Source organism: Oenanthe melanoleuca, chromosome Z, assembly GCF_029582105.1.
Source record: "Oenanthe melanoleuca isolate GR-GAL-2019-014 chromosome Z, OMel1.0, whole genome shotgun sequence".
NCBI lineage: Eukaryota > Metazoa > Chordata > Aves > Passeriformes > Muscicapidae > Oenanthe > Oenanthe melanoleuca.
Window position 1 is genome coordinate 12327193 of NC_079362.1, and position 14791 is coordinate 12341983.

Sequence of the window (14791 nt, forward strand, 5' to 3'; positions counted from 1 at the left end):
ACAGTGGATGGAGATAAAGTCCCAATGGCCCATGTCAGAGGTTTGTTAGGAAAGGCAGTATGGGTTAATCCTGCCTCGAGTACAGGCAAACCCATTCGTGGGATTGTCTTTGCTCAAGGACCAGGATGCACGTGGTGGATAATGCAGGAAGATGGAACAATACGGTGTGTACCACAGGGAGAACTGATTGTAGGATGAGCCCTTCCCAGCAGCGACCGTCTCTCACTTCGGTGAAAACATTTCTTTTGTCATCTGGGATTGTACTTTCCTGTTGCTGGGAAGTGTTTTTTCTTGTGTTTGTTAATAAACAAGTTTTTTCCACTTTTCCCCCCGAGTAAAATTCTCTCCGAGCCCAGTGGGGGGGAGGAATTGTGAGGGGGGTTTATTCTGGGGGGCTCCTTTGGAGGCTTTCCCCCAGTTTTGTCCTAAACTTGGACACCCCTCTTCCTCCTCCTAGCCACATCTTTTGTTCTGTATTGGTAGTTATTGTCTCTTAGCAACAAATGGAATGAAATTCCATGAGAGAAAGTAAAAAAGGAAAAAATCCTAACCTCCAACAGAGAGACAGGTGAGACATAGTCTAGACAGCCTTGTCCAAAGAGTTACAGTCAGTGGTTCAATTCCAACTTGAACTACTAGCAGTAATGAATGGTGTCCCTCAAGACTCAGGAACCATGCTATTTAATATCTTCATTAATGACATAGACAAAGGGATCGAGCGCACCCTCACCAAGTTCTCAGACAACACCAAGCTGAGTGGTGCAGTTGACAGTCCTGAAGGATGGGATGCCATTGAGAGGTACTTGGATAAGCTTGAGAAGTGGCCCATGGGAATCTCCTGATGTTTAACAAGGCCAGGTGCTGGCGCTGCACCTGGGTCAGGGCAATCCTTGATGCCAGCCCAGGCTGGGGATGAACAGATCAAGAGCAGCTCTGCCTAGAAGGACTTGGGGCTGCTGAAGGTGAGAGCTGGACATGAGCCAGCCATGGGCACTCCAAGCCCAGACAGCCAAGTATGTCCTGGGCTGCATCCAGAGCCCTGTGAGCAGCAGGGAAGGGAGGGGATTCTGCCCCTCTGCCCTACTCTGGTGAGACCCCACCTGCAGAGCTGCCTCCAGCCCTGGGGCCCAGCACAGGAAGGACATGGACTTATTACAAAGTGGGTTCAGACTGGAACCACAAAAATGGTCAGAGGGCAAAAACACCTCTCCTGTGAAGAGAGACTGAGAGCTGGTATTGTGCAGCCTGGAGGAGACTTGGGGCAAATTTATTGCACCTTCCAATAATTGAGAAATTGACTTATAAGAAAGAGCCACACTTTTTACCAAGGCCTGTAGTGAGAGTACAATGATTTTAAGTTAAAAGAGGATACATTTAGATTTGATTTAAGGAACAATTTTTTACAAGGAGGATGGTGAGACATTGGAACAGTTTTCCACCAGAAGTTGCTGATGTCACAACAGTGGAGGTGTTCAAGTTTAGAAATGGATAAAAAACCTGATATAGAGAAATATGTCCTTGTCCAGGACAGGTCAGTGAACAAGATGAACGTTCAAGTATCCTCCAGCTCAAAGTGTTCTGTGATTCTATTACTGTATCCTTCATATGCACAGATAAAGCCTGTATCCAGGACCAGGTGCAATCTCTCCTAATAGCAAAGAATTTCAAACCTGGAAGGTATCTGAAGCGGACTTAAATATAGGCTTATTCTGCTAACTAAATACAGAAAAAGTCTATGAAACACATTTTTTTCCCTTTTTCAGTTTTAACCTAAGTTCCTTACCATAAGTCACTAACTCAACAATGCTCATACTTATCCAAAGACCATGTATTTCCATGTTTTGATGTCCCCAAAACCTTTCCAGACAGATGACCAAGTTCAGTGACGCAACCTTTCCAGGAAGCATATTTCCTTGAGGACTGTCCACCTCTTGATGTGCATCAGCTTGATCTTCAGGTTTTGGAGTCTAATAGGACACAAAAGAAAAGCTATAATAAAATGAAAATAACTCAAATAATCCTATCTATGGTGGCTAACAGATGGCCTGGAGGCCTCACAGTCATAGATAATCCTGATTATAACTTGACCGGTCTATGCTTTTAGGGAAAAGGAGTAAACATCCCTAGAACAAAGGCATTGAACACCTGGGAGATTTAAAATCAATTTAAATTCAACAACGCCAGCCAACTCCTGATGAGCAGGGATGGCAGGCAGCCATTGGCCAGTGAACTGGGTGGTAACCAAACTCAGCCAATCAGGATCAACTGTGTGGGTTTCTGAAAACCATATGAAAAGGAACTGCACTCAATAAAATTTGCTGTTGCTGCATGAACTGCAGAGTGTCGTGTTGTGTCCATCTCAACTGAGAAACCTATGGTATTTTTTTGTTAGCTGAATAACTGCTGAGAATTTATATGGCATTTTAATAACTTAGGTGTTATGATCTGAATGTATTTCTACTAATACAGAACAGACATAACTTATTAGGTACCTGTCCACGATTGTTTTCAACAATGAGGTCAAATTGAACACTTTTTTCTTATACTAGTCTCATATATTACCAATTCTTTGCATTATTCATTTATAGGCTGGTGTCATAATTTTAATTCTTTGTACCTGTTCAAGCTACATTTTAAATGTCAGATTTTAACTTTGATTTTGTCTCTTAAATTATTGAGTAATAATAACATACTTCTATAAACTGTGTGACTATTACATTTACAACAGCAGCTGGAAGACAGTGCATTTTAAATTATATTGTTTTTGACAGTTTTAAAAGGTCTTGGGTAACCGGTTTTTTAGACCTTCTGAATAATGCTTAATTATACTAGCTAAATATCTAATTTATAAAACTTCATTTAACGGAGTGTCACAAATCACGTTTTCCAATTAAATGCAAGAATGAATCTCAAAAAGCCCAGGAGGAGGAATTTTTACATGTAGTTTCATGCCATGGGTGGTTTCACAGAAGCATGTCATATACTCTAACATAAACAAGTCTGGTATGTTTTAGCACTGAAGTGTCCTAGTCATGCGGTCAAACAAGTAAATGGTTCTTTATTGTACTGGACTCCTTGAAAAGAGGTTTTAATTTCTTTAGCCTTTAAACATCTGCTAACTTTTGCTGGATATTTGGAGGATGCTTTATTCTATCTTCCAATCACCACCAGAAAACAATAACTTTCTGCACACTAAAAGTACAGCATCCATCTAAATCATCAATGGCTCTTTTAGTTAGACAACAACATGCTGTTAAGTAGTTCCTCAGTCGTCAGCTAAAAAGATCTTCAATAGCTTTACTGAGGAGGTGAACTGAGGAAAAATCTGAAGTAGGAATGAAAGATTTCATTTTATCTCTTTTTCTAAACGTCCATTTCCAAGAATGTGAATCTCAGATTAGCTATTTCAGTTTCTCAGACAATTTTTGCTCCATTTGCGTGGATATTAAAATCAAGACAATTAATTTTTTAAAGTAAATTTTATCCCTGATTTGTTTTTCTAAAGTAAGGTTTCAAAATTTTTAGGCTGTAAATTTTGTGTCCTGGTTTGAAGGACAGGTGTCTGCCAACAAAGGCAGAAGCTTTTCTTTGAAATAGAGAATTCAATTCTGCTCCCTCCAAGTATTATAATTTTTGAATCAAGGACTCTAAGGCAGAGATAAGGGGGTCGGTGTAACAGCTCTTTCACTAATATATATCTAACTGTACAAGCAGAAACAAGAGCAGTTATTAAAATTACCAACAAAACAGGACAGATAACTCAGTTCCAGTCCTTTCTTTAGCTGCAGACACACTCTGTCTGCACTCAGTCCTGGTAATGTAATACATGGCAGGGCCGGCACAGCTGCGAGAGCAGGCGGGAGCGAGGGCGGGGGATAGAGCGCTGGTCTCAGGTGGGAGCAGGCTGGAGAGCAGCTCCGCACTCACTGTTTGGTTTGCGGTGGTCAGCTGTATCCTCAGAGGTAGGAGGCTGGAGCAGGGCAGATGCAGAACAGGTGATTGCAGAGGGTCTGCCTCTCCTGTGTTCTGGCCGCGTGCTGCAGATGGGGGGTCCCTCCTCCGAACTCGCTGGAAACACGAGTAGCCCCTCCCAGAAGCCCGCTCCCACCTACCCCCGTGTCTAGAGTCGTTATAAGATCCTGGGTGTAACCCAGCAGGCTCCGTTAGCATGATAATGGGAAAAATTCTTTACACGGGGACAAAAACCCAACCCCCAACATTTTGAAATAATACATTCAGATTGTTAGGATAGCTTCTGTGTGGTTTTAATGGTCACTGCCAGGAACAAGCAGAAATGTGTGTACTCATGTACAGAAATAAGTTTAAATTTCACTCATCATAGAGGGCAAAATAGATACAAATAAGTTATTTATTTAAAAGTATGAATTAATAAAAATATTTCAGGGGACAATAAGATAAGGTTTAATTGAATATAAATAACAGATTTGCAGAAGATCAGCACAGGATGTATACAATACCTAAGCTCATGCTGAGGTTTTAAATGGGTTTATGCAGATTTAGCAAGGTAATTGAGAAACTTTGGTTTTTCCATTTGCATTGTATCTTATTGTTTGTGCTGCTGAAAATGCAATGTCTGTTTTGGTATACATGCTATTCTATACAATCACAAAGGCCACAATTAGTGGAGAGGCAACAAAATTTAAGTTGTTTTGAATCTTACAACATATTTTGTACCACAATTATTATAGTTCTAAAGTCTATCCATGCACCTCATTGTTCCATTTTGTTTTATTTTATTTTATTTTATTTTATTTTATTTTATTTTATTTTATTTTATTTTAGGACTTGGTTTTTGTTGGGTTTCATTTTGCCCAATGTACAATTTAACTAGGGAAATGGCTAAAAGACCTAGCAAAAGTAGTTTTTAATAATTAATCAAAAATTTTAAAGTCAACTTTATTTAGAAAATAAAAGAACTATATACAGTGCTCTATGAAAGATTAGTAATGCTGGTGTTATGTGAAGATGATTACATGAGATGCTTGTCTGATAAGCACATGCACACAGATTTAATATTGGGATTTGCCAAGACAGAAGTTGAAGACAGATTGGTTGAAAGACAACTTGGTGAAAACGTTCCTGCAAAGGCTTTGCTGCTAAGTATGTAAGTGATCACACTGAGATGATTGCCTGGCAGATGTTCTTTAGTTTTATCTACAATCCATTTCCTTGGTACTGCTCATGTGTTTAAAAGCAGCGAAAAACAGTCACTGAAATGTTTCACTGTAATTCTCCCAATCTCCCAGGAGCTGGATAGCTGAGCTCTTCTTGTGGAACAATTAAAGTAATGTTCTGCATAACCAAGATCATTTCAATATTTAAAATACTTTCTGTGTGTTTGTAAAATCAGTCACCCTTGAACAGCATGCACCTTATCTGTCAACATGTGGATTGAAGTCAAAAGCACTTGAGCAGGTGCATTTTGCATTTTAAAGACCTTTTTGTGTAAATTGGTACAGGCCCAGTATTTTGCACAGTGACAAGCTATTAATTTGGTCATTATATTTCAAAGTATGAAAATATCTTTTTTTCTGAAAAGTTTGTTTTTCCTGGGAATAGCTGAAAGATGAATTATGTGCAGTCAGTATTGGTTTGAAGTAGGAATGAATGAGTACTATAGTTTCACTCCAGTTTTTATAGACACAGACTCAGACATTCAAGAAGTATTTTGCTTTTCCATTCTTTTCCACAGTAAATGGGGACATTTTGATTTCAGTGCATTGTACAGTGTCCTATAAATTTCCTTTTTTCTTTTCACCTGACTGCATTATACATTGCAGTGTTATGAAATAGCATTGCTTCTGTATCATACTTACCTTGACACTGACTTTGTTAATAGCTCAATGATTCACTGGTTAGTGACTGATTTACAAAACAACAGAAAAGAAGGGCATCAAAGAAGTAGGCAGCCAAATACACCAAACATATATAAATCAAGGGTATAAATTTACTCTGTAAATATTTGATGAGATTAATTACCCTGACTTTAAAATACTATAGTAAGGTATTTATGAATACTCTCCAGACAACCACTGCTTATTCTAGAACTTCAACACATAGAGAAGCTAAGTGCATTTTCTACTTGCCACACAGAAACACAGACTTTTCTTTGCACATGCTGAGTAAAGGGCTAACATATGTTATAAACAATAGACTTGTAGACTGAGAATATATAGTTATATGTTATTGTCACGGCAGGGAGGTGTTGATGTGCCGCGACCTTCCACAGAAGCGTCTTGAAAGACATCCTGGTGGCACAGGCAACGTCCTCGCTTCCGGGTGAAAGTGATTTATCTCTTTTAGAGATCGGCGACCACTGAAGGAAGGGACGTGAGCCACGTGTGGGGTTCCGAAGAGCAGGTTTATTGGTCTCCTCCTCAAAGGGGGCCAGGGATGAGAAACTCTGACAAAGGTTGGGGGATAGGGGTTTATATAGGGAAGCTCAGGGGAGGGGTAGAGCATCAGCCCAGTTTACAGAGGGTACAGGGGAGGAACAAAGGGGGAAGAACCAATAGGATAAAATTATTTTGCATAGAGCAGGCAGGCATTATGGGAGGAGTTCGTTTTCATAATATCAAAAAAGTGGATGCCTAAGAGCCCTCTCTCCAAGGGAGAGTGGCTAATTCTGTTCATACTGGCCCATCGGGCTCCACATGTTATGTCAAAAAGAGAATAATCAGAAAGCAAGTGCACCTAGCTTGGAATTTTGGTTTGGGGGTGTGTTGGGTTGATATGGCCAGAATTGTGTATTCTATCACCATCTGTTTAAGCCGGGTGGGGTAGAGACCCTTGTCTCCATGGCACATATTATCTGCTAATGGGCCATCTTTAAAACTAGGTGGGGCAATCATTTTTTATCTTTTCCACAACCCATCCTCCCTCCAGGAGGACAACATCCGCTAATTAGCCATTAAGTCCCACTGTATGACTGATAAAATTACATCATCCCACTGGGAGATGCTCCAATTAGGGGGAGGAGACAAGCCTTTCCTACACAGATAAAAAACTGAGATTTTGGACAGCAAAATTCCATCTTTCTACTGGATTCCAGAGGAAAGCTGGGCCTTTCCACATCATCCCTGGACTTTCAGAGGAAAACTCCACTCATTTACAGGACCGCTGCTTCAATTAAACCACACCTGCCACTGCAGGAGGACTGTAGCCACCATTGAATCGGACTGCTACCAACACTGACTGACAGGGTGTCAGGCTGTATTTTGATTCTGTCAGTGGTTTTGGGATTGTTCTTTGTAATATTGTATTTCTGTAATAATTTTCCTAGTAAGGAACGGTTATTTTTTATTCCCATATTTTTGCCTGAGAGTCCCTTAATTTCAAAATTATAATAATCTGGAGGGAGGGGGTTACATTCTTCATTTAAAAGAGAAGCTTCTGCCTTTCTTGGCAGACACCTATCCTCTAAACCAGGAAAGATTTTGGCACCCAAAGTGCGGCTTGAGGGCATCGAGAGATAAAAGGGATAACAGTTCTTTAATAACCTAATTTTTGTGAGCTGGATATAGAAACCTCATTAGGTGGCATCATGTGCGTCCAGCTTACCCTGGTTCGAGTGCCACGTGGTCGTGCTTATATTTTTCCCATTTGCAGTCCCTTATCTAAACATGGGCCCTATAACTATGGCTACTATGCCTGTTATCCAGTTTGCTTTATGGGTTAATAAGGTGAGGAATTAATGAATTTTTAACTTCCTTTGGAAGCCAGATACATGGATTCAGGGCTATAAGACACTAACTGTATGTTTTTAGGGTTACTTTAATAATGGCACCTACTGTGAAGAAATGACACCAGGGAAAATTTCCTCCCAACCCTTCACCCAGTTTTTTGGGTCTATCCCACCAGTTTTTGAAGGGTTCAAATCTCCTCTGAATGCTAATGATATACACTGGCTGGTATTGCTGATATGCCTGTTCTGTTTAGCATTCATAGATAAGAGGATGTTGGCTTGGATAACAAACCTGATATCTACCCAAGGAAATGGCAATGCTTCCCCAGAGTCTGACCCTGCCCCACAGCCCACCTCATAAATAAACTACCCAGATTGGATGGGGGTAATGGAGGAGAAGATGCGCTAGATGCTAAAGCAGTACGTTTCCCCAGCTAGTGAGGAACCCTCCCTCTGCCCTAAAGAGGGAGAGTCTGATGGTGCTGCAGTGAAACCCAGAGATGTTACATCTGTCCAAGTTCCAGCTTAACCGCAGAGGCAGTCACAGCCAGCAGCAGTCGGCTCTGTAGAAACTAGAAAATCTAAGATGAAAACAAAGCACCTAGATAATAAGGATTAGAAAGGAGGGCCCTTGCAACCAGCAAGGGAGACAGAGGTTGAGATCGTTACCGAGTCCCTCTCATACGAAAGTCTCTGTAATCTGTGAAAAAACATTGTATGACAGGGTCGTGAGGCTTTTACAACTTGGTTATTTTGGGTCTGGGACATTATGGGAACAGATGTACAACTGGATGGTACTGAGGCAAGGAATTTGGGACCCTTGACCAAGGACTCAGGTGTGGATCAGGTATTTGTAAGGGAGCCAGGCCCCCTTTCCCTCTGGGAAGAGCTTTTAATGAGTGTGAGAGGGAGGTTTGTCCACAGAGAGAGAATGCAGGAGCACCACCGTACAATGTGCTGGAAGACCCTTGAGGAAGGGATCCAGCAACAGAGAGAAGTGGCAGTATTGGAGGTACTCTTTGGGAGGATGGATAGCATGACAATGACCCTGACAAGGTCAGGTGCACAACAGGGCAGATGTTGTATAATCTAGCAAACCTGGGGCCATCTCAATATACCACTTTTATTGCAATGATTAATGCTGATAACCACTGAGAGGCAGTGGGTTCTGTTGCAAACAAGCTCAGAAATTTTGGAAGTGTGGTCAATGGCCCAATGCAGACTCATGTCTCTGCTGTGGTTAAGGAACTCAAGGAGGAGTTTAAAGATGAGATGAGAGGACTGAGGGAGCAGATGAGGAAGATCAATGCAGCACCAGTATGAGTCATAGGCCCCAAATTTAGAGTGTAACACCCCACAGCCAGGGAGAGAGGTACACCTCACGAGCTGACCTGTGGTTCATTCTGCATGACCATGGGAAGACATGGAAAAATGGGATGAGAAATCCACTTCTGTCCTGGCAGCACGGGTGCATCAACTCAGGGAGGGAAGCACTAATCAAGGGAATTCTACTAAAGTGAAGGTAGCCTCGACCTCCCATTACCAAGGTGTAGGATATTACAGAAGGGAACATAATCTGTCAGACTCACTTTAAGGTAGCTCTAGTATGTATGCCCAGGAAAGAAATAATAACCAGGGCTAGAGGGGCCCTGCCTCTAGCCAGGGAGAGGCATGGGATGACAGGATCTATTGGATGGTGTAGATCCCATGGCCTGGCACATCAGAGCCACAGAAGCATAGAGTGTTAGTGGTTAGTGGTTCACAGTGTACCATAATACCATCAGAACGATGGGGAAAGAACCTGTTTCTATTGTTGGGGTGACAGGGGGTTCACAGGAATTGACTTGCTGGAAGCTGAGGTCAGCCTGATAGGGAAGGGCTGGTACAAACATCCAATTGTAACAGCCCAAAAGCTCCACGTATTCTAGGCATCAACTTCCTCAGGAATGGCTACTACAAAGACCCAAAGGGGTTCAGGTGGGCTTTTGGAATAGCTTCTGTAGTGGCAGAGACTATTAAGCAGTTGAACACCTTGCCTGGACTGTCAGAAAACCCATCTGCAGTGGGACTCCTGAAGGTGACAGAGCAACAGCTACCAATTGCCACCTTGACAGTGCACCGCTGGCAGTATCGGACAAATCGAGATGCTGTGATCCCCATCCACAAGATGATCCGAGAACTGGAGAGCCAAGGGGTGGTCAGCAAAGCCCACTCACCCTTCAACAGCCCCATCTGTCCTGTGCGCAGGTCTGATGGAGAATGGAGATTGACTGTGGACTATCGTGCCTTGAATGAAGTGACTCCACCGCTGAGCGCTGCCACGCCGGACATGCTGGAGCTGCAGTACGAGGTGGAGTCCAAGGCAGCAAGGTGGTATGCCACCATTGACATTGTCAATGCGTTTTTCTCCATTCCTCTGGCAGCAGAATGCAGGCCTCAGTTTGCTTTCACCTGGAGAGGCATGCAGTACACCTGGAACTGACTGCCCCAAGGGTGGAAACATAGCCCTATTCCCTCCCCAACACAGCCCCACCATCTGCCATGGCCTGATCCAGGTTGCATTGGAAAAGGATGAGGCTCCAGAACATTTGCAGTACAACAATGACATCATTGTATAGGGGAACACGGCAATGGAGGTATTTGAGAAAGGAGAGAAGATCATCCAGATAGTGCTGGGAGCTGGTTTTGCCTTAAAAGGAGCAAAGTCAAACGACCTGCCCGCGAGATCCAGTTCCTGGGAGTGAAGTGGCAAGATGGACGGCGCCAGATCCCCACTGAGGTCATCAATAAGATCACTGCAATGTCTCTACCAATGAAGAAGAAGGAAACACAAGCTTTCCTAGGTACCATAGGCTTTTGGAGAATGCACATCCCTGAGTACAGCCAGATTTTTAGCCCTCTTTACCTGGTTACCCACAAGAAGAACGATTTCCACTGAGGCCCTGAACAGCAGGAAGCCTTCGCCCTGAAGATCAAGCAGATCAAGCAGATCGCTCATGCAGTGGCCCTTGGCTCAGTCAGGATGGGACCACAGGTAAAGAATGTGCTTTACTCTGCAGCTGGGAACCTGGTCTGTCCTGGAGCCTTTAGCAGAAGGTGCCTGGTGAGACTCGAGGCTGACCTCTGGGATTCTGGAGCCGAAGTTACAGAGGGTCCGAAGTCAATTACACTCCCACAGAGAAGGAAATCTTAGCTACCTGTGAAGGAGTTCAAGCTGCTTCAGAGGTGATTGGCACGGAAGCACCACTTCTCCTGGCACCCTGACTGCCAGTGCTGGGGTGGATGTTCAAAGGAAAGGTTCCCTCTACCTACCATGCCACCGATGCCACATGGAGCAAGTGGACTGCCCTCATCACGCAGTGCGCCCGTATTGGCAACCCGAATCGCCCTGGGATTTTGGAGATAATTACAAACTGGCCAAAAGGTGAAGATTTTGATCTTGCTGATGAAGAGGAACAAGTGACCTGGGCCGAAGAGGCCCCACCATACAACCAACTGCCAGCAGTTTGCTGATAAGCTGCAGTCACAAAGAGACGATAGTTATTTATAGGGTCTCTATACCCTGTTCTCTGATCCATGACACGTTAATATCCACTAAGCCTTCTTCTCATTGCCTGGTATTAAGCAGGTACTAGGGCTTCAGTGAGAGAGCTAAGTGTGATATCTTACACTGTCTAAAAGGTACAAGTCTGGGACCCTGCAAGAACTGCGCAGTCTGTGCTGACTTCTGACAGTGCAGGGATCTCCCACAGAGTGATGCATTGTCTCACATAGAATTGCCTCTTCCTGTGTTTATTTCAGGGACCCCTAATCCCTAGCTTGCAGCGATGTGGCAGATCATCCACACCCCAGGAGCCTTGGCTCTCTTTCTGTGCTTTTAGCTCTGTCTGAGGTGTGGAAAGTAGTTTTCTCACCTCATCTCTTTCCAACCAAACATTCAAGACTGAGAAGAACCTGAGAACTTGTTTTACTTACATGAAGCTAAGCCCGGAATAAATACTCACAGCGAAATCCGTGTGTTTGTGTCAGAACTGAAGGATGCTCAAATATATGTAAATTTTCGTAGTTTTTCTTGAATAGGTGTCTCTATAATAAGGTTTTGCAATATTTCATTGTTTCACAGCAGCAATATTTCATTCTTTCACCACCTCCAAGATGCAAGAACTGTGATAGCAAAATTCACTTTTGCATATTTTTATATATCTTCATAATATCTTCATATATATAATAATTTTTAATATCGTCATCTTTTCTTGCTTAGTATCTTCCTAAGTGACCTGAAAGTTGGGATCAAGTGTAACATTATAAAGTTTGCCAATAATACCAAACTGAGTGGTGAAGTGGACACTTTGGCAGGGAGCCACCCTGCAAGAAGACCTGGATAGGCTGAATGAGCAGCGTAACCAGACAAGTGTGAGGTATTGCACCTGGAAAAATATAACCCAGGAGTGCAGAACAGGCTGGGATCTACCTGGCTGTGGAAAGGATCTGGTGGGCAACAAGCTCATATGAGCGAACTCTATGATCATGCAGGAAAGGAAACCAATGGGATGCTGGGCATCAACAAGAGCATGACCACCAGAGATAAAAAAGGCATCTTTCTGGTCAAGCCACAGATGGAATACTGTGCTCAGTTCTAGTCCCCACTATACCAAAAGATGTGGACAGGCTGGAAAAGGTCCAAAGAAGGGCCACAGACATGATCAAAGGGCTAGGCCGAGAAGAGAGCTGGGTTGAGCTGAGGTAGCTCAAGAGGCTTGAGAGAACCTCCAGTTTGCTTACCTTTGAGTAAAAAAGGCTTAGAGAAGACTGTATTTCAGTATTTAAAAGATGACTGCAAAGAAAGAGGAAACTCTTTTTTATGTGGAGTCACATGGAAAACACAAGGCATAATAAGTGCAAGTCACTCTTAGGGAAATTTCAATTAGACATAAGAGGAATATTTTTCACAATTAGAACAGTCAGACATTGTATATCCCCCGAGAAGTGGTTGATTACTGCAACACTGTAAAATTTTAAGATAGAATATTAAGAGGAGTGCTGGACTAGACCATCCTTGAGGTTCCCTTCCAACCTAGCATTCTATGCTTCTATGATTGATATCACCAGGAATATTTCAGCTTCCTTCCCTTAACATTCAGATGTGGAAAAGCAAATCTAGGTGCTTATCTTCTAGAAATTCAGTGTCCTCTGTACACACACTTGCAAAACTATGAAGACAAACAATTCCATGATAATTAGACATATAGAAATAGTTTTTTCTGCTTTGAACTTACAGGAGCTTTTAATTTTGTTTTTCTTATAAAGGAATAGCAAGATTTCAGAGAATGAAAGGATTCATAGTATTATGTAGAAGTCTTTATTACTGAATTTAACAAGCTTCAGAATTTCATAAGAGTTGTTTCCAGGCATTTATCCTAGCAGTTGGTACTACAAAAACTACATCTGTAAGTTCTCAGTTGTGAAGATAACTCTTTACTGTGTAGGCTTTCTTCTTCCTTCTCTGGAATACAGACATGAATCTCAGATACCAGTTTTGAATAAAAATCTTTCCTGTGTGTTTTTTTAGCAGCAGTATCTTGGCAGATAACTCTCAGTCTTGGTGACTGTGCCAGACTTTTCCCTCAGTGTGACTAGAATTAGTGGTCTGAGTTGTCCTCTTAAGCAATATTGCTCAATAATGAATAATTTTCTTTCAGTTACCCTGTTTCCCTTGGAGCATCAACTTTCACAGACTGATCTGCAGTATGGAAAAGGCCAGAAACTGCTAGAATTTTATGACCAGCTGTCCTCATATAAAACTGTTGAATTCCTATCACTTTATTAGCCTTATGTTTCTGAATTTCCTTTTCTGTCCCATTCTTTCCAAATATCGCATGAAAAAAAATCGGTTTTGTCCCTCAAATTATTTCAATGCTTTATCTCAAATTTTATTCAAATAAATCAGTTCACAAAAAAACAAGAAAAGCATTTGGTATGGATCTTGCCTGAAAAAATGCTGTGAAATATTTCCATATATTGTAAAAACTGCAGTCTGATTTTTTGCCCATCCTATCTCAGCAGTTATTTTCATTTTGCATTGGATTTCATGTTATTTAAATCACTTTACACCTACTTGTTAATACATGAGATACCACTTACTGCTCCATGTTAATCAAGGAAGAGTTTTTGGGCCTTCTTTTACTCTGAGTATTAATACATAATTAACCTTGGAAAGCAAGGAAACTTTGACCTTACTAACCTTTGAAAGTGAGAACAGTTAGAAATCCCTCACAGGCCTGGGATCAAAGTGGGTTTTTAGCAATCATTCCATCATGGGATCAGGAAAGTTGAAATAACCTGTTAGTATCCCTTGCCACTGCTTTGCAACTAGAAGGGAAAAAAGGCAAAATTGCAATTTACTAGAAAGCTCTGCAAACAAAAACACAAAATTAATTTCTAAAAACTTGGGTTTGGTGGCAAGTATTTATTTGTAGAGAGATTAAGGAATGAACAGTGATTCAAATACAGATTGACTCCTGTGGAATAGAGGAAATGTTTATAAAATAAGAAGTTGCCAGATTTGTCTATCAAGTACTGTGTCATATTCACTTGGGAAAGCTGTTAGCAATAATTGGTGGAAGAGGCAGGAAGAGAAAAACATATGTGTGCATGTGTGTGTGCATATGTGTGGGTGAAAGATTAAGAAAATGGCAAGCCAGTTATGTCTAATTAATAACAGGAATGTGAAACTGACAACTGTTTGCATGGTTGCATTCTCAGAATCCCCAAATCCCACATTTTCCACAGGAAAAAGAAAATCACCATCTTCAGTGGAACTTGGGGTCCAGTAGTTTTTTAGATTAATGTATCCAGAGAATGTAATACTCATCATGTATTCACCAGTAAGCACTAAGCTACTTTGCAAAAAGTAGGGGTTTCCTCTTACATCTTTACTGTTTTTGTAAAAGAGAAGTGAGCCATCGGTGTAAATGATAAAGACATGGCTTAGATGTTTCACTCTGGAGGGAAATTTGATGCCCAAACCATCTCACAGTATTTTAATTCAGGAGGAGAGAAATGGGAAGATCCTTTGCATGTATTTAA

The 14791-nt window shown here is 41.8% G+C and overlaps 1 protein-coding gene across 7 annotated transcripts in view; it reads right to left on the reverse strand.

The window, feature by feature from the left end:
• Positions 1-444: 444 nt before the first annotated feature.
• Positions 445-14791, reverse strand: part of ST8SIA4 (ST8 alpha-N-acetyl-neuraminide alpha-2,8-sialyltransferase 4) — a 91966-nt gene continuing 77619 nt past the window's right edge. For 3 of the 7 annotated variants that reach the window (XM_056514833.1, XM_056514836.1, XM_056514834.1), the window contains one exon: positions 445-14074. In XM_056514833.1, the coding sequence (XP_056370808.1) occupies positions 14010-14074 (65 nt within the window). In that variant the 3' untranslated portion in view covers positions 445-14009. The remainder of the gene's footprint in view (positions 14075-14791) is intronic. The other 4 variants (XR_008842644.1, XR_008842645.1, XR_008842647.1 and 1 more) reach the window with 3 other exon arrangements.